Source organism: Falco cherrug, chromosome Z (genome assembly GCF_023634085.1).
Source record: "Falco cherrug isolate bFalChe1 chromosome Z, bFalChe1.pri, whole genome shotgun sequence".
NCBI lineage: Eukaryota > Metazoa > Chordata > Aves > Falconiformes > Falconidae > Falco > Falco cherrug.
The window spans coordinates 37,684,160-37,703,389 of NC_073720.1; the positions used below are offsets into that span (position 1 = coordinate 37,684,160).

Genomic DNA, 19,230 nt, shown 5'->3' on the forward strand with positions numbered 1-19,230 from the left:
TGAAGATACTGGTTGGACAAGTTCTTGTGACTCCAGCATAGCTGTTCTGTGGGCAAACAGAAGAGACAATTGTTTGGGTTTTTCTGTGTGTAGCACTTAGGTATAATTTATTTTCCACATTGTGTGTGTTTCATATATTTATTAATTCAATCTCACAATATATAGGCTGTACTAAAACTAGTGTTTTTTAAAATGTCAGGCAGATGCAGTAGCCAGATACCTTTCTGTTCCTAAAGAGATTTATAACCACTTTCAATTACCATTTAGTGTCACAAAACCAGACTTGACTTGGGGAAGAGTAATTTATTGCCAATTGTAAATAGTGAGAACAAAGACAAAACTAAAAACACCTTTGGCCCACCCCTCACTTCTTCCTAGGCTCAATGTCACCCATTCCTACTATTCTGCCTCCTCCCTCCCCAAGCAGTCCAGGGTGGGGAGGGAATGGGGGATGCAGACAGTTCATAAGCAGTCATCTCTGCTGCTTGTTCCGCTTCACACTGGTCCCCTGTGCCAGCATGGGGATCCCTCCCATGGGATATAGTCCTCCATGAACTGGTCCAGCATGGTTCCTTCTCATGGGCTGCAGCTCTTAAGAACTGCTGTAGCATGGGTCCTTTCCATGGGGTACAGTCCATCTGGAAGAGGCTGCTCCAGTGTGGGTCCTTCATGGGCCACAGTTCCTGCCAGGATCTTGCTCCTGTGGGGGCTCTCCGTGGGCTGCAGCTTCTTTTAGGACACATCCATCTGCTGCAGTGTGATTATCTTGTCTGGTGTGGTCCTCGGTGGGCTGCAGAGAGACAGCCCGCTTCACCATGGTCTTCTCCATGGGCTGCAGGGAAATCTGCTGCAGTGTCTGGAGCACCTCCTCTTCTCCTTCCCCACTGACCTTGGTATCTGCAGAGCTATTTCTCTTACATGTTTCTTCTTCTCTCTCACCACTGCTGTGTAGCATTTTTTACCTTTTCTTAAAATACATTTTCACAGAGGTGCCATCAGCTTGGCCGTTTGGCTCAGCAGTGCCCCGCGGTGCGGTGGCTCTGTTTTGGAGCTGGCTGCAAGCAGTTGTGTCTGGCATGGGGGAAGCCCCTGGCTTCTCACAGAGGCCATCCCTGCAGCTTCCCCAGTGCCAAAGCCTTGCCTTGTAGACACAATACAATATCGTAGGTCATGTTTCCTCCTACACGGTATGTTAGCTCCAGGCAGTTTGATGACAAACACATTAGATTGAATTTCCCAGGGGGAAAACATCCATGTTTCACCTTCAGCATTTTGTACAGCGGTTTGATGTGGACTGGTCTTATTCTGGCTCTATTCTTTAAAGCTGTCATCCTATTCAGCTGCTCTGTACTTTCTTCATGTTGTCCACACTTGTCACTCTCATCATTTTGGGTCAGGCATAAGTCCAAGGTGGAAGTACTTCTGTTTCTCTAATATCGTTCCGAATTCCTACCTCTGTTTGCAGCACTTTCAAAAGAAAAAAACGAAACCCAGGGCTGACCCATACTATTGCATGCCTGACCTTGTTGCTTATGTTTGCAAATACTCCAGTGGTCACAATAGTCTGCAGGCATTGTCTGCCACATATGTTAAATAAGTAGAAGTCACAGTAGGTGACCTTTCTTAACAATTGAGTTCAGCTTCACTCTTCCCTTATACCCTTTCCTCTTATGCTGCATGTTTAGAAAGTTATACAGGCAAAGAGCCTCTTCATGTTGTCTTAGTGTTCATTTTCCCTTAAAATATTACCTTCCCTCCAACTAGTATCTTTCTTCCCTCTCCCCCAGTTTTCAGTCAAGCTCAAAAAAATAGCCTCACTTTTCTCCTCCACTTGCTTGAATTCAAATGTAGGTGATAATTGATACGGATGAAAGATCAGAAAAGCCCTTGCCAGCCTCTAAGCAGTTACCTGTACATTTTTGCCTGTACAGTCCACTAGGTTGCTGTCGCTGTTCTTCATTCTCAACTTTTGGAGAGACTGTGTTATAGCTGCATTCTCATAGATAGTTCTACAGAAGTATGAGGAGCTGTTGACAAACGAGTAAAATGGCTAGAGTTTTGCACGTGGCTTTTGACAGTCATTCACTTCCCTTTAAAGAACAATATGTATTTGGCCTGCCTACATCAGACTTCGCATATCTGTCTGCTGTTCTGCATGGAGGAAGATCATTGTGGGGAGAGATTCTTAATCTCTGCCAGACAAATTTTTACTTCGGACCCTTAAATGTCCCCTTGAATACCTAGTAGATGAGTGCCTTACCTTTGTGGTTTCACTGCATTTTCTGGAATCTTGTTAGGAAAAGTGAAGGTTGGGCCAGGATGTGAGGGATCCTTGGTGAATGCCTGGGGCTAATTGGTATGTGACTGTCACAGATTGCAAAGTATACAGCTTCTGCTCCTTGAGAGATTTCAGTTCTAGCCAATTTATCATTTATATATATAAGGCCTAATATAAAATAACCTTCTAGATTAAATGGTATTGTCATTACTGAATATCTGTTGGTAATGAGGCAAGAATTAACACCAAAATGAAGGTTGTTAGTGTGATTGTGAGTGGAGGCACTTTACAGTTTTTTTCAGAGTTCTCTAATATATCTTAGAAAAAATATATTCATTTTCAAAATACTTGCTATTTGAAGTTAAAACTTTTCAAAAGTAACTAGTTCTTTTAAGCTGCTTCATTTTTAAGGGGCATTAGACAGTCCTGCCTTTTCTGAAAATTCTATACAGCCAGATAATGTGCATGCAGACAGAAGCTTTGCATTGAAATTTGTCTTATTTCTTTTTAACCTGTGATATGCAGCAACCCAATGGGAACATATTTCTTGTTTCCAAACAAAATACCAACTTAGTTTCTTTTCTTTTTGATGTTGCCTGTTCCTAGGTGTACCTTCCTTTCAGAGAAGAGGTTCTGGATGATAAAGCACATACCTGAATCAAAACACAAAACGGTATAAGAACAAGGGAGTAGAGTCCAAAGTGTCTTCAGTTCATTTAGAAGGAACAGTATAAGCCTTCACCTGGCAACCTTGCACAGTTCCTTCCATACACTTAAGAACAGAATGCTGCATCAACATGAGATCCATCAAATTAGTGTTAAAGCCAATGTTAGAATGAAGACTTGGCTGTAATGCAGCCTAATTCAGTTCACATTTTTCAGAAGTATTTTTTGAGAAGGAGGGGGTCTATTTACATGCAGATTTTGGGGTGGGCTCTTTTTCTCACCCCTTTGGATAATCAAACTGTACAAGTCTTAATTTAGATACAACTTGTCATACCAGTTAGGAGGATGAGTCAGGAGGGGTTGCACAGCATGAGAGTATGATCAAATGGGAGTTGATATTTTTAGAAAAAAAAATAAGGCAAACTTCAGTAAGAAGCTGTAAGACCAGGATCACTGAAGCAATTTTTTTGTATTTTTATTTTGTAATTTTATGCCTCACACATTGTCTCTTGCAAATTCAATTATATGTATTTGGAAGACATAGGAAACTGAAACAGCTGGTGATGATTTCAGCTACACTGATTTGGGTTTTTTGTTGCCATAGGCATCCCAGTTGTGTTGAGACCCAGCTTTCTGGAATATGAGATACTTACCTACAAAGAGCACTAGCAGGTACATTTTCAGAACATAGGGGAAGTAGATTGAGAAGGTGAATGGAAATGGTAGCTTGATGGAGTATGTGCCAAAAGATTCAAAATAAGGCAGTGATACACAGATTGCAAATGCTGTAAAATAACATGGTAAATCTTTAATCAAAAGGAGATGGAAGATCATCAAAAAGCTTCATGTAAAAGTCAGCTTAAAGACACAGATAGGTATATTATATGCTGAATTTAACATGTCATTTGTATGCATATGCACATGTTTTCTACTTGAGTTCAGTTTTGTAGGTATGAGGTGCTAATTGCTCTTAATACTAGAATTAGCTGGAGTTTCCTATTCAATAATAAGTTCTGTCACTGCTTTCAATACAGTCTTGGTGGGCACGTTTCCTGGTGTAATATGATGAGCTGCTAAGTATGGCCTCAGTGGGAGTGAAGGTACCTTTGGGACTTCATGTCTAATGTGGTCATTCTGGAATGGGTGAATCCGTGTGTCTTCTGTGGGGGTATTTTCCTGCTTTACCCAGAAAAATGAACATTTTCCTATACAGTTAAAAAAAAAACCAAAACCAAACAAAAAAAAACCCCCACCAAAACAAACACCAACACCCCCCCCAAAAAAAACCAAACCAAAAAAAACCCCAAACAAAAAGCCAAGAGAGCTCTGGTTCAGGAAAAAAGTATGGAAAAGGAAAAGGTAGGTGACGTGCAGGGTAATATGAGAGTACATAAACATTTATGACTACTTTGGGAACACAGAAAGAAATACCTTAAACATAGTTGACAATTGAACCGAACAGATTTTGCTGAAGAAGGTTAAGGAAACAATTCATTGGTACCTTTCCCATCTCCTTACCTTTAGCCAGAACTGAAAGGGGATAGAGCGGGATGCACAGTGAGAAGTTGAGCCATGTCAGTGGTAGGTAGTATATTCCCATCCTTGCTAACATGTCGTAAGTGTACCTGCAGCAAGAGGAACAGCAGAGGGACTGAGCTTTTGTCTTTCAAGAGAAATTGCTGGAAAATCCAAGGGAATAGCAGAAGAGCTTGGAGCTGCCTGTCTTGAGAAAATTTCAGTGCAATACTGCAACCGTTTTGTTCAGGCTGTAATTGATGTCTGAAAGTAGATGGTTCATTGTTTCGGAAGGGCTGTCTGTGGTGCTACCCTAGAACAGGCAGGCAGAAATACAGCCCTCTAGCCAGAAGACTCTATCAGAAACCAGCAGGATTTCATATCGGGCCATCAGAAAATGGATTTCAGATAGGGATGCTACAACTGAGGGGGGCAGGCAGAATGTGACTTTTTTGGGACTGAGAAAATACTGATTTATGACAGCTGTACTAGCTAAACCACTGCTTGAGGAGGCTAAACAGCAAGGTAATCGCAGGTACTTAACCTTCTGTAATATGGCTGCCCCTCCCCTGGACCTCAGAATGGGTAGTAGATGCAAAAAAAAGCAGTTGCATTCCAGTGTACTGCAGTGTTTTATTCTTGCTGTGGCTGTTACTGTTGCTCGCTGGGAGACCAGAATGCCTACAACTTCAGTCTCCAAAGGTGAGCTAATCCTACCTAGTTTGACCTAAAAGTGGTACGGCAGCTTTCCAGACAGTGGAGAAACAGGTCTGATCGCATTTTTGGTCAGCTGAAAGGCTTTTTGCCCTGTGGTCTTGCTGGAGATACGAAAATAAGGATTTTTAAGCCAATGTTACCCAGAACTGTTTCTGACAGGTGGGACCAGCATTAAACAGATTTTCTGTATTCCCTTCTTATTAACTCATTTGATTAATATTGCATCATACCTGGACTGTAGAAGAGTCTTGATAGGCTATAAATGTACCATCTTCTCTCAAGTTCACCCTCTGCAACCTCAGGATTGTCTCCATTTTTTTATTAGTATTGCTCTTAAGGCATAATCTCAACCCAGTACAAAAAGGAAATAGCTACTCCTTCTTTGTATACCTTCTTGGGTTGTTTATGGTGTAAGCAAGAAAGATCAGTTGCAGAAAACCTTGCAGAATTTGCTGTCAGTATATCATTAGCCATAGTGCACAGGATATTTATATCCCTGAAGAACTATGTGGAAGAACTTGTAATACTTCAAGAGCAGTCGGCTAAGGAATGGGATAGATTCCTGTACACTTAGAGGTGTGGCTGCTTCTTTGAGGTGCTAGGACGTGGCACAGATACCAGGTAAGAATTGTAAATCTGTATGAGTTGTGTTACACATTATTATTTGAATTTGGTCGTTTGCTGCTATAGACCACAGTATCTTACCTATTAACAGCTGCTGTTACTGATACAATGCTGGACTGTGTTCTTTAGCAACGATAGAAAATAGGACTATTAAGCACTGACAGGACTTAACAGCCAATATTGTTAACAATTTTGGCCTTTCTCCAGTGGCACAGAACCCTTTCATTTGAGATGAGGTTCTACTGTTTTAGCTTTACAAACTTCAAAAAGAAATGGGATGGAGCAACAGTGCAAATAATTAAAACAAGTAGCAGTTTATTAACACATGTAGTACGAATACTCTGAAGCTGACTTAAAATCTTTATCAATCCTACCTGACATTTACTTTTCCAGGTCTCTTATAGCATACATTTCCTTTCTGCCTAAATCCATATTTCCCAGTCAGTCCCCAAAGAAATTAATTTAAAATAGCAGAAAGCTATTTTAGCAGAAAGAAAAATTATAAAGGAAACATTTTTGCTCCCATACAGAGCTTGTCATGAGGGCTATGCCTTGTTAAAATGCTTCTTGATTCCATATGTCTTCCCTGCTCTAAGTTTACAAAATGAGGTCCATAGAGATTTCAGTTACATTTGAGAAATGTTACTGACTTAGATATCAATGCAAAAGTCAGTAATGTGGAATTTTCACCGTTACACTTTTACCACAGGGAGATACTGGTAACCTTCCAGCATGGAAAATTTTTGAGATAAAAATCCCGAGTTGTATTCCTATCCATTTTGCCTCACATGGGTTGTCCCTGTGGTGTGATACATCAGAATTCTCAGTCTCTTCAGCAGGATCTTTTGGCTTTTTGGAAAGCACAGTGCAGTTAACCCAGAATTTCTGTCTCAGTAAGAATTTCTGCTGGTGCTGCCTTACTGTAAGTCACTTTGCCTCTCAACTATGTGGGTTTTTGTAAAAATCAGTAAGTAGCTGTCCTGGCTTTGGCTGGGATAGAGTTAATTTTCTTCTTGGTAGCTGGTACAGAGCTGTATTTTGGATTTAGTATGAGAATTTGCTAACACACTGATGTTTTAGTTGTTGCTCACTACTGCTTATTCTAAGTCAAGGACATTCCAGTCTCCCACACTCTGCCCGTGAGCAGGTGCACAAGAAGCCGGGGGGGACACAGCCAGGACAGCTGACCCCAACTAGCCAAAGGGGCATTCCGTGCCATAGAATGTCACAGTCAGTACATCAAGTGGGGGGAGTTGGCCTAGGGCTGCCAATCGCTGCTGGGGGACTGGCTGGGCATCGGTCAGCGGGTGGTGAGCGGTTGTGTTGTGTGTCACTTGTATTTTTCACCTTTGGGTTTTATTCTTCTCTCCCTCTCTCTCCTTTTCATTACAATTTGTTACTATATTCTATTTTGTTTCAATTATTACATTGTTCTTATCTCAACCCATGACTTCCTTTTTCCAATTGTCCTCCCTGTCCCTTGGGGGGGGGGGGGGGGGGGGTAGGGGGGTGGCAAGGGAGTGAGTAAATGGCTGTGTGATACTTAGTTGCTGGCAGGGGTTAAACCATGACAGTAGCTTACAAGGTCCAAGGTTTTATTTAAAATGGATAATACGTTTTTCTACCAATTTCAAAATAATGTATTGAGCCTGCAGCACAAGGGGAGTGGGGTTCTGCTCCCAAGAACGACCCATTTTCCATTCATGTTTTCACTATTGAGTCCTTACCTGACCACATCTAGGATATTCCAAAGGAAAAATAAAACACACACAATGTATTTCCCTTGAACTTCTTCCTGACTGTTAATCACGACAAACAAAACAATTATTCTCTCGGTGATCTGAAAAGAAAAAAGAATAGTGAATTCAGGTAGTACCTTCTATAGCTCTCATTTCTGTGCCATTTTGGCAAAATACGAGGCCACAGGTGAATTCAGTTTGCTTTACACAAATGCTACAGTGAACTTTTTGCTTCTTGCACAGCTTCTGTTCAAGACCTCATTTGCCTCCAGCTTGGGAAACTGGAAACTTGGTTGCAGCATCACAGATCTGCTATGGTAAGGGTGGAGATTTGCTTGCCAACAGGGACAACTTGGGTTTGTATCCCAGGAAACCAGTGAATGAGCTGGCTGAGATCATGGGAGCAAGGACGTCTCCCGCTGTGGCCTGGTGCCTGGAGGGCTGGCAGGACTAAGCTTCCTTCCTTGTAGGCTGCATGTGGGGGGATACAGAGGGCCCTTAGGTGGGTGGTGTAATGGGCAGTACTAATCTCATAGTTGCAGCTCCACATTCCATAGCTCAAAGATCTGCATCCCAGGGGATCTCTGTCCTGTACGATTTGCAGAAACGACGAGAAAAAGCAGGATTTCATATTTTTCTGTCCTTTTTCCTGTCTAGGAGAAGTGGCTTTGAGCTTGTAGTGAATGTGAATTATTGCCGTAATATTTATGTCATAACATATTTCTAGTGGTTGATCCTTATCCAACACACAAGGTATGCCTTCACAAATTAAAAGATATCAAAGTGGATCAAACAGGCAGTGTCTCCCTTCAAAAAATACTTTGGCAATATTAAAGCTCATGAAATTAAAAACAAGTGTGTCTTTGCAGCTTTCTTGGACAAGTTTCCTATCAGTATCCATGCCTTGCCCAGTATTGCCAACAGTTGCTTGTGAAACTCTTCCCGGAATGATACTGGTTTACTCTGATTTATACTCTTATTTTAAAAGTCTTGAAGGAGAAAATGTGCATGTATTCAGTTGGTATGAATCAGTATAGCTTTATTGGTTTTTTTATATCCACTGCCATCTCTTCCATAAGGTACTATAGGTTTAATGCTTTTATGATGTTTTACAAAGATGTCAAATCAGTGAAAAGTCATGAAGTGAAAATAGGTTACCATGGTGGGTTTTACAAATGCACACTTCTTCACTTGTTTCCCCCTTCCTTTTACTTCTGCTTTAAACAGATAAGAACTTGCCTCTCAGCAGGTTTGTGCGGTAGTTTTGCCACATAATGTTTATGAGTTCTTGCATGGAACATTGTGGCTACAGACCTTTTTTTTCAAACCACATCTGTCAGATAAAGCAGCCACCAGTTCACTGTTCAGCAAAATTACATGAGAGCAATTTTTCATACAGAAAGACAGCATGTCCATCCCCTAAGTTTCTGGTTCCTCATCTTTAAAAGCACTGAGGGGCCACAACAAATAAAAATGGTTTCGTCACTTCTCACCCTGCCCTGACTGTAATCTTGTGCTGCTGATCCCATTGGTCCCTAACTGAGGGATTGATTTCTACGAAGGTCAGATGTTGACAGACTTCTCTATAGATGGGCCACAAAACAGAGAGTGAGCTGTACTAAGTCCTGTGTTGGTATGGTGATGCTGAGGAACCTGCCAAGAAGATGGGGGAATTGGAAGTACTGATGCAGGATCTGAAACCAGATAGAACAGAGATAGGAGAAGCATGGTGGGATAACCATCACAAGAGGGAAATCAAAACAAAGGTAGAAGCAATGTGAACATTGAAAGGGATTGTGTGCTGGAGAGAATAAATAAAATAGAACCTGTGTTAAAATTGTTTTGTTGAAGGGTGGTAAAGGAGTGCAGCATTGGTGGTGTGGGCATTTTGTTACCAACCCTGAAATCAGACTGGGATGTGGGGAGAGAGTTCTGCAATATTGTTAATAGGAGAGGGATTTCAGGGAATGCTACAGGCAATTGTCTCACCTGTAGACCAAAGCTTTAGCATGATAATGAAAAGATGGACATGTTTTCAGAGGTGAGGGCTGGCGTATTTTCCAAACAGTCACTTCATCTTCAAGAGGCAGCTGGTGGAAAAGTGCCAGAAAAAATCATGGGTCAAGTGTTCAGGAGCTGATTCCATTTCAGTGAGAGAGAAGGATAAGCAGTAGGCAGGTAGCTGCCATCCCCAACTTCAAAAGGATGAGCACTGGCCGATGAGATGGAGTGGCTAGAGACCCACAACTCAGCCTCATGGTCTGGGAGCGGAAGAGTGGGTTTCTGTTGCTCTGCAGGGCGCAGGCAGATGCATAAGATGCAGTGAGTATCACCCAGCTGGGGCTCAGTGGATCTTCTTCATCAGGAGAGCACCAGAGATGCTCAGCCTCACTAATTGCAGGTGTTGGAAGTCAGTAATCAGACTGTGTGAAGTAGGTTAATCACCTGCAGGAGCAAGGAACCAGACCGACACAGAGCAGGTCCCCTGTAGGTCATCTTTTCCTCTTAGGCTGCAGTCTCAGCCAGAAAGCAACGGGATGCACAATGCAGCCGTCAGAGGCCAAGACTGAAAAGTGCCTGTGGCCTTGCCCTGGAGAACGTCTTCAGGGCAGGACACAAGCCTGGCTGCTCAGGGCAATTGTGGTGTCCTCGTGGGAACAGACAGTGTCATCCTACCTCTTCTCTGTGTGAACCAGGAGGTTGCCTGCCTGTTCGCCTTTATTCCCCAAGACATTGTGCTCTTTCCTTCCGCAGCACTCTCACCTTCAGGTAATCCACACAAATCGAAGGTAGGTGCAGGGGTTAGTCAGAGGCTGGGGACCTTCTCAGCAAGTGGCCAGGCAGGGTGTTACTTGAAGAACAGATACCAGTAAATGTCCATTGATATATTGTGCCCCTAACACATATAGGGGTCTGTATATATATATACACACACACACGTATGCATACATATACATGTATGTATACACACATACATATATACACAGATAGATAAAAAGGATGTGCTGCTGCTCAGCCACATCTTTTTTCTTCTATGGATCATCTGTCCTTCCATGAATGAAAATACGGTATTCTCTGTTGCTGCTGTCTTGCTTAAAAGCAAAACTAGAAGCCCCGTGTTTTCATGTTCATAAAAAGGAAGTATAGGCTGACACCTCACAAAAGATAAACACAGAGGTTTCATTTTTCATTCCTTCTTGTTCTTTGTATTAAAATCAAACTGGAATTTCCTTCATCTCCCAGCACGGGGGCTCTCACAGGACACAGCAGGTTCTGTAGAATGGCATAAAATTCCACAAGGCAGCCTGGGCATTTGAAGCAAGTAAGTGAAACAGACCAAATTAGACTGACTGAGGTTAGGGCAGGAGCAGGCAGCACATTCACTTCCATTTTTTAATAACCGTGACTGTGCAGTATCATACTTGATACCTGAAACCGTTACATAGCTCCTCTATTTAGTGGCTGTTTTTAAAAAAAAAGTAAGAAAAGTGCTACTTAATATTTAGATTAAATTAAAAATTAATAGTTTTATCACAAAGTCATGGTACATTGCTGCTATTCCGGTAAATCCAATCCTGTTTGCACAGGATGAAGAACTGGTCATGTGTTCGCAAAAATGCCAGTCTTTCTTACATCTTCCCTACTCTCTCTCTTGCTAAAGTACCAGTCCCGTCAGCCTTTACTCCCTGGCCATACAACTTAAATGTCATTATCCTCTGTTCTGGCAGCTGCAATGAAATGTGACATGTTCTCCTGTCCTCTCAATCACTGAAGCTGCAAATACCCTGACAGACAATCCTTTGCATCAACTTTGTGACCTTCCTTGTCTTCCCTTCCTCCAAAGCATCCATCACACAGGACTCATCTTTCTTTCATCCCGTGACTTGGCCTTGGCCACCCAACCCTTCTCAGGTGCCTGGTAGACTGAGACTTTGTCCCTTAGTGGAGCCATTCTGAATGGGTTTTTCCAGAAAACACCTCTGAGTTTGTTGTTCCACTATACTGTAATGTGTATCTCAAAGTGTTCCTTGTAAATGCTACTAAACCATGATAAATGAGATGTTAGTCAGAAATCCTGCATTCAAGCTCTGCTTAAATCTTGTCTCTGCTCTAATTGCCTACACAACAACCCGCCAACACAGGGGTGCTTTCACAGCTTGTTTTATTCAAGGTGAGAGCCACCTGTTCTCTCACCCTGGAGGTCACCTGAGATGAACCTCACAGTGGGTATGCATGTGCATGGCCTCAGGGATGCACCTCAGGTTACGTTTTAAGCTTATAGTCAGAACGGGGTGGGAACGCAGAACAGGGCAGCCACTGTGCAATCCTTGCAGTGCCCTGACTGTGCAGTAGTCCAGTAGGCTGCAGTAAGATGAGCATCCCTGACCGTCTTTTCCCCAGTTCATTGTGGAAAATACATGTGGGTTTTGTTTTGTTTTGGGGTTTTTTTTTTCCTAAAAGGCAGGGATCAAAGTGTGGCAAGGCACATGGGAGTACTGTTGGCACACAACTGCTTAACCTGCACTCTCACAATAAAAGCAGGGCAACCCAAGTGAAAGCAGAGTCTACACCAAAAAGCTTGTACATCTTGTTTGCACAGCATGAGTCTACTGATAACATCAAGGCAAGAGAGTTGTGTTTGCAGTGAGAGAACACTTGGGGACAGAACCAAGTAAGGATCCAAAGCTATCTTTCTTGTGAGGCAAACATTTGGAGTCACAGTGCCTTATCCTTCCCTGACCCACCTTCTCACGCTGCCTGGAGAGCACTGCAGTAATTGCACTGCCCAAGAAAAGCCACAGTTTTCTTGCTTAGAATATCCATTTCATATCTAGTGTCTTTTGTGGCAGCATGGAGCAGTGTTTGTGCAGGCTTCCTGATCTCTGCTTCTGTACGCCTGGGTAGGAAGGGAACAGACGATGTCAGGGCTGGGGAATGTGTAAACTCTGCCAGGACAAGCCTTGCTTTAATGACTCTTAGCATTAGCAGGCTGCTCTTCTCTCCAAGAGATGATGTGAGATTTGTTACATGACATGTTGGATAGAAGACTTCCCCCCTGCCCCCCCAGATAAGTATAAAAACATGTAGATTTAGGCAGGGAAAAACAGTTAATTGCATTTTGATTCATTTGCTACCATACTTGGCAGCATAAGAACAGAGATCTGTATTAGTCAATTTCTAATGAAGGTTGAAAAAGAGGAACATTTTCAACACATGCAATGTCATTTGACAAAAATGGGCTATCCAGAAAACTAAAAACATAACTAACTACTCTTAGTCTTCTACCTTCTGACTGCTGAGAGCAATGCCAGTTTCACCATTATTCAAATAATAAAGATTGGAAAGGTTTGAAGATAAACTCAAGTCAAAATTTTTACTTTTTCCAATGCATTAATACCAAAACCTGAGATTTACTTCCAACAGAAAACAAGAGTGTATTAAGAAAAATATCAGAGAATTATCTTGTTTTCTGCTATAGCGCTTGATCTTGTGGCTGATTTTCTGCCTACAGCTGAACATACGCCCTGTAAACCCTCTAAGAGTGTCAGAACCTCTGGATGTTGCCACAGTTTGTCCACGTCTGGGTTTGAGAGGGCGGGGACCCTTACAGCAAAAATATGACAATTCTCCTTTCTTTCCCCTCCCAGCATTAATAATTCTTCAGTCCCTCAATTTCTCTTTCTTAATTTTTTTCCTTCCACATGTCATGTCTGCCAGCAAACCCTGTTTCAGGAGGTTTGATGTGCTGGTGGATTTCTCATTGCCATCCCTTTGGTAACCCACAAAATCTTGTCTTATGCTTGTCTCCAAAATAAATATACACTTGTCAGTGAGGAAATGGCATGGAAAATAATTAGCTACTGAAACATAGGCTCTAAAATGTTGTCTTCTGGCTGTAAACAAGTTGGCTGTGGAGGTGGTATCCTCAGCTGCCTATGGCACCCTAGAAATGGGGGCTGCCACGTTTCTGCAGATGTCCACTCCTCTGGACATCTTCCAGGTCCCTGCTGTTGTGGGCTGGGCATGGGGCACTCACTGCTTAGTTTGACTCAAAAAGAAAAAAGTTGAGAGCGGCTCTTTCCCAGCCCGGCTCTGAGGGCTGAAGACCTGCAGTTAGCAGACCATTAGTGGGTCAGGTTGCCTGAGGAAGGGTGCAGGTGGACCATTCAGGATAGTTCAACCTGGGCTTGTCCCCAGGGACAGCCGTGTCTGAAATTTGTCGGTCCTGGAAGGAGGGTGTTGAGAAATGGACTTACCTGCAAAAACCTGGGGAAGAGGCGGCTTTTATCAATGCCAGTGAGGATGTGTAGGATCTCCAATATAGATAACAACTGGCAAAGGCGCATTACAAGCCCTATGGAGTAAAATGTGTCGGCCAATGAATCTACAGGCAAAGCAAAGAGGAAAATTAAGAGGTGGTTATAGAGTAAAAGTCTGGACCAACTACTGGGTTTGCTCTTGCCCTGTCACCACTGGAGATGACAAGAAATAAAGTTCATGCTGCACCAAAATTTTGGGTAGGAGAAGCAAAGCTTCGAGGCAGGGAGGAGGCAGTCCACTCTGTGTGTATGGCTCTGGCACAGGGGCGGGAAGCTGGGAAAAGAATGGGATCCGCTATGCTTGATGCATCAGGGACCAACACGCAGAATATGTTGGTTTAGAGATATCACTTTAGGATATTTGTAAATATGAGGAAACGCTGAGGAAATGTATGAGGAATACCTAAACATGAGAAGAGGTTGATTTCCTGCCTGTATCTGTACCCATGGCACTTCCTAAAACAAGTAGACCACAAAGCAGCTATTTTATCTACCTACAGCTCTCCACCATTATAAATAATTCTAAATTTCCAGTCACTAGTTTTCTATTTTTGTGTTATAAACCCAGGCAACAGAAAGAGTAACATGTAATGTTTTTGGAGATAGTCATGTGCAATAACCACAAATATATTCTCTTTTAGTGGCCAATAAGATTGGTGTTCACTGTAATGACTGGACCTAGTCACATTTGGGTCTACGTCTAAGTCAAACATTACTAGCATGCTGCTGAATATTAAAGCTCATTAGCAAAATAAAAGCTTCATTCCTGATGTTACACAGGCAGAATGTAGGTACTAGTAATTTTTTTCATCCTGTTTCATGGAAGAAACAGTGTTTTTCTAGTTGAAAATACAGCCCCTTATATTGAACATACACCTAAATCCTTACTTCATCTATTTGATGTGTCTGTGTGTCATTGCCTTTTAAGATGTTTAAGGAGAATATAGAAGGAATCCTACCTTTTCCAAATGTCATGAACCTGATGATCATATTTGTAAATATCCAGGAATGTCCACAGAATTGCATTAAGTCATACACAAAGAGGTAGGTGTTCATGGTAAAGCTGTGAAGGATAAAGTGGATAAAGCAAACTGTATGACTTACTACAACATTCAAACTTTTTGAACTGTAGAAACTGAATCCTCTTTGGATATACTAGTAAATCAAAGGAAAACAGCTGAAACATAAACAGGTCAGTGAAAACCGTCTGTGTCTGTTAGTGGTCACAGAATGGTATTCTCCCTACTGGATCAAAGGCTCCGTTGTTGGTATACCTAGATTATGCCTAGAAAAATTTTCTGAGTTTCCACCAGTGATTAGGGTGATTTGTGGCCATACAGTGAAACTTATGCCTCCAGAGAAAAAAGTAGCCCGACAAAGACACTCCATTGAGTGCTGGCATCAAGCCTGAGCCCCTTGGCTTGGCTCTGCCTTCACAGTGTGACCAGACTTAAGGGACTGCTGGGGTCCCACCTGCCGCAGCCCTGCTGAGGGCCTCGGACTCCAGCAGACACCAGCCTCAGGACTTCTGCATCTGGGTGAGCTTTATCTTGTTCTTCCCAGAAGACATACCTCTAGCATGCTCTGAAGACAGCTTAAAGTACAATGCAAATAATTTGCAGTGTCTCCAGCAGACAGCATAGTATTTATAAAAATGTAGCTGAAGAAATGGGAAAGCAAGCCACAGTTCAGTCTGCTTTTATTTGATGCAGCCTGAAGGATGGATATCTGTCTTTCCCTTTTTTCACCAGCTTGCTCTACAGATTTTCCAGATGAACATTAAACTGGGGTCTTCACCTTTCTGTAAAGCCTGTGTGTTTCAAGTTGCATTTAATAAAGTGAACCTTCTCCTGTTGGAGCAGACTAACTTCTTACCGATTGTCATAGGTAATCTGACTTTTTGCAAAACTTCATAGGCTCTGGAGTTACTTAATTTCGCTTTCCTATAAATGTATTTACTTCTGACTTATTCTGGAGAGAGAGGCTTACTTGTCCATCACCTATGAAAAGGATTTTTTACCTTCTGGGCAAATGAATTTACTAATTTTGTACTAGAATTTATCTCCTGTGTTCAACTAATTTCCTGTCCCCAAAAGTAGTAACATCTATTTAAGCTGCCCCTTGATCCAGTGTGTTCATGCAATATGTCTCTGCCATCAAACTTCATTTCATTTGTATCTGTATATTAACAAACACAGTGATTTTCTGTGTTGAGAAATACCTATACCCAATAAATGCATATACTTCATTCCCAGCATTGGACCAAGACAGTAAATAACAATATACACATCTGTAAACTGATCTAGATAAAATGTTCTTTTAAATTTTTAATCTAAGTATATCCTAGGGAGGTCATAGAAAATTACATTCTTCCTTTCTTCCTGTTACACAGGATGGCAGCTATTCATATAAACATTTCTGTAAGAACAGAAAGATTTATTGGCTTAATTTACCTTCCAAGAGACTTAAGTGTCCCATGAAAATATGACGTATGAGGGCCCAGGCAAAGGACTGTATTCCCTGAACACTCCTTTTGGGACAGGTATGATAGAACTGAATTGAACTAAAATTCACTAAGGTCTATAAATATTGACCCCAAATCCCATCCGCTTTGTTACTGAATGACACTTTGTGTGCTCTTGTGGTAAGAAAAAAAGATGGCTTACCGTACATTACAAAAAGGGGAAAAAATCAACATTCTGATTTAAGAAACAACCTTATTACTGGATGGATAGGAATTACTGTAGTGGGTATGAAAGTTACAGGAACAGTTGTAAAAATCTTGAGCCAGCACCACCACCAGTCTCTTTGGTCTGGTATTGCCACGTGGGCTTTGCATGGGGTGCAAGATGAGCATATGGTTTCTCTCCTTCTCAAGTTTAGTTTGCTACATCTGTCTCTCATCCTCAGAACTTGTCTTCCAGTGATCTGGGCTTATTTTCTAAACTTTTCCTCCATTGGCTGGCTAGGAAATTGTTGTCTTTACAATTCTTAAGCTGCTTAATCTTGCCTAAATGGGGCGTAACCAAGAAATATTTGTAAACACAGCTTCATGCTAGTGTTTTGGCAATATGGCAATACATATACACACTGCAAGCATTTATGGAGAGCCCATGTTCACAATGAGAGTAGAGATGTGCTGGTGGACAGCATGCAGATGTTACCTGGAGAACTGATCCCAGCCCCAGTGCTGCGAGCAGTACAGCTGCCTCATTTGGTGATGCTCTCCGCTGTGTGAAGGAACAGCCCTGATGTCAAAGTGGGTTTTCATCCTGCGTCAGTCCCTGCACAAAAGATACCTATGACTAAACAGAAGACTTCGACGGAAGCGAAGTAATCTGCAGAGAATAAAAGACAATTTCAGTGTAATTGAAGGAAACTGAAATGTAACATCTCTAATATCTTTCTTATCCAAAGGCTGATGTCTTTACCTAGATAACCAGGAGGAGACTGAGGATAACTTATTTTACTGTCCTAGCAGTTTTTTGTCACAACACAGAATTCAGTCATCTGTTTCTATTTGAAAAGTCACTGGCAGAAGAATCAGGCTTTCATTACATTACCTGCTCCCCTCAGTTCACAGCAGGTATCATTCCACATTCAGCTCACAGAGCCTGCTTCTGCGGCACCCTTGCAGATAACACGCTGACTAGCAGTCCACCATGTAGCTGTTCAGTTCCTGAGCCTGACCTTACAAACCTCACTTGGCCTCCCTGGTGCCTGGCTTGTAAAATGGGCTTGCTGCTGCATTTGTTCCGTGTAGTGTGATGTGCTTTAACACTTTCAAGTTGCTTTCATGTGAAGGCACTGGGGGAGCACTGCACATTTCAGTACTCTGCCTGCATTGATGACCAGAGGAAGAAACAGATGTGGGTCCTGCAGCAGAGAGACCCACAAGGCTGGGCTTCCTGTCTGCTGTTTTATTTGCCAGGTCCACATGACTTACTGTGGCTGATACTATAAGCAATACATTGAAGTGCTAGGGATGCATGCATCATATTTAGGATCACCCTTGTGCAGTGGAAAACTTTATCTGCTTTCCTTCTGGGATTAAAACCTAGGAAACTAGACAGAACCTAAGGCCACTCAGAATTAGCACACACAGCAGCATGCTCCCAAACATCCTGTTTTCCCTTTTATTCACCGGCAGAGATATTACCAGTGATAAAGTTTTAGCTTGCAAAGCCTGACATATTTCCACAGTTGTATTTTATTATTTTCAGCGTGAAGGTCTTCAGTGTGTCTCTGTGGTAGCTGTCATCTGAGGTAAGTACAGAGGTAGGTGCCCTCAGTGTCTGAAGGGTGGTCAGGACTGTGTCCCACTTGAGCTAAGGTGACGGCACAGCAGCGGCACCCAGCTCGGGGCAGCCCTTGCCTGGCTGGGTGTCCCAGGATGAAGGCCACACTCCGGTCTTTCTCAGGGGGGTCCCACCCAGGTCTGCATGAACTGGGCAATTCCCTGCCTTCAGCGCTGTTGCACTCTGCTGCCTCTCCATGCGCTCATACTGGTTGGCCACACATGAGGAAGCAAGCCTTGTACTGAAACCAGAGAGCAATGTTCCTTTTTTTTTCTCTCTCTCTCTCTCTCTCTCTCTCTTTTTTTTTTTTTTTTTTTTTCTGCAGGAAAGGTCTGCTAGAAAAGCCCCTCTGCTGACATGGTTTCCTTTCAAGTCATACTGGTCTGATCCCTACACCCTCCCCCTCCCAGCCCTGTGACAAGCTGCAGGAAGAATGCTGCCGAGAACCAGCACAAAAAATGTACTTTTCTCTCACAGGCATATCCCGCCCCCCTTTTTTTTTCCATTCCTTTTCCCATTTGAGCCATCTAGATCACCTGCGCTCAAGAGGTATTACCTGTTGCAGGGGTCGGGTTGCTGCTGCTGCTCCTGATCTTTCTCGTTTTTTCTTTCTACAGCTGCAACAGCTGTCCGGAGGAGATCACCCCTCCTCTTCCCTCTTCCCCCACCCCACAACGTCACCACATGTAGCACTACGCAGGAACGGCGCTGTACTTCCCGAGAAAGGAGTTCCTAACCCCAAATATTTGCACTCCGTTTGCCCTGCTCATTACCCTGCCTAGCCTAGCCAAGCTTAGCCTAACCTGTCCTAACGTAGCCTGAACTGGTTTCTTGCTGTCGTACCAGTAGACTAGTCTCTAAATCCCACTGACTTTATCTCTTAACCCAGACCACTATTTCAAAGGATTGCTGGAGAGGAGAAATGCAAAATTAAAAATTTGTTTTTCTTTTCAGTTTCAGTCATCAGCACTACAACAATGCTAGCGATGCAAGCAAAGGATAAGGAAGGCTGGGAACATAGCATAAAAGGAGCAATTTACATTATTTCAGATAGAGGAAAGAATTTTCCACTT

At 42.6% G+C, this 19,230-nt stretch overlaps 1 protein-coding gene across 9 annotated transcripts; it reads right to left on the reverse strand.

The window, feature by feature from the left end:
* Positions 1-288: 288 nt before the first annotated feature.
* On the reverse strand, positions 289-18,832 carry HACD4 (3-hydroxyacyl-CoA dehydratase 4). Of its 9 annotated transcripts, XR_008730156.1 has the most exons (9): positions 18,714-18,807; positions 17,024-17,143; positions 14,819-14,922; positions 13,797-13,924; positions 7,528-7,640; positions 4,463-4,569; positions 3,598-3,729; positions 2,261-2,931; positions 289-1,467 (listed from the first exon to the last, which is right to left on the reverse strand). XR_008730156.1 is itself a non-coding variant. In XM_055698469.1 (8 exons), the coding sequence occupies exons 2-8, from the start codon at positions 17,128-17,130 to the stop codon at positions 2,849-2,851; spliced, it is 744 nt and encodes a 247-aa protein (XP_055554444.1). In that variant the 5' UTR covers positions 17,131-17,143; positions 18,714-18,808; the 3' UTR covers positions 289-2,848. The 9 variants fall into 9 exon arrangements, 8 of the variants coding, with proteins under 8 accessions (XP_055554444.1, XP_055554443.1, XP_014139226.1 ...); XM_055698469.1 differs by having other exon boundaries at positions 289-2,931; positions 13,797-13,894; positions 18,714-18,808; XM_055698468.1 differs by lacking the exon at positions 2,261-2,931.
* Positions 18,833-19,230: the final 398 nt, after the last annotated feature.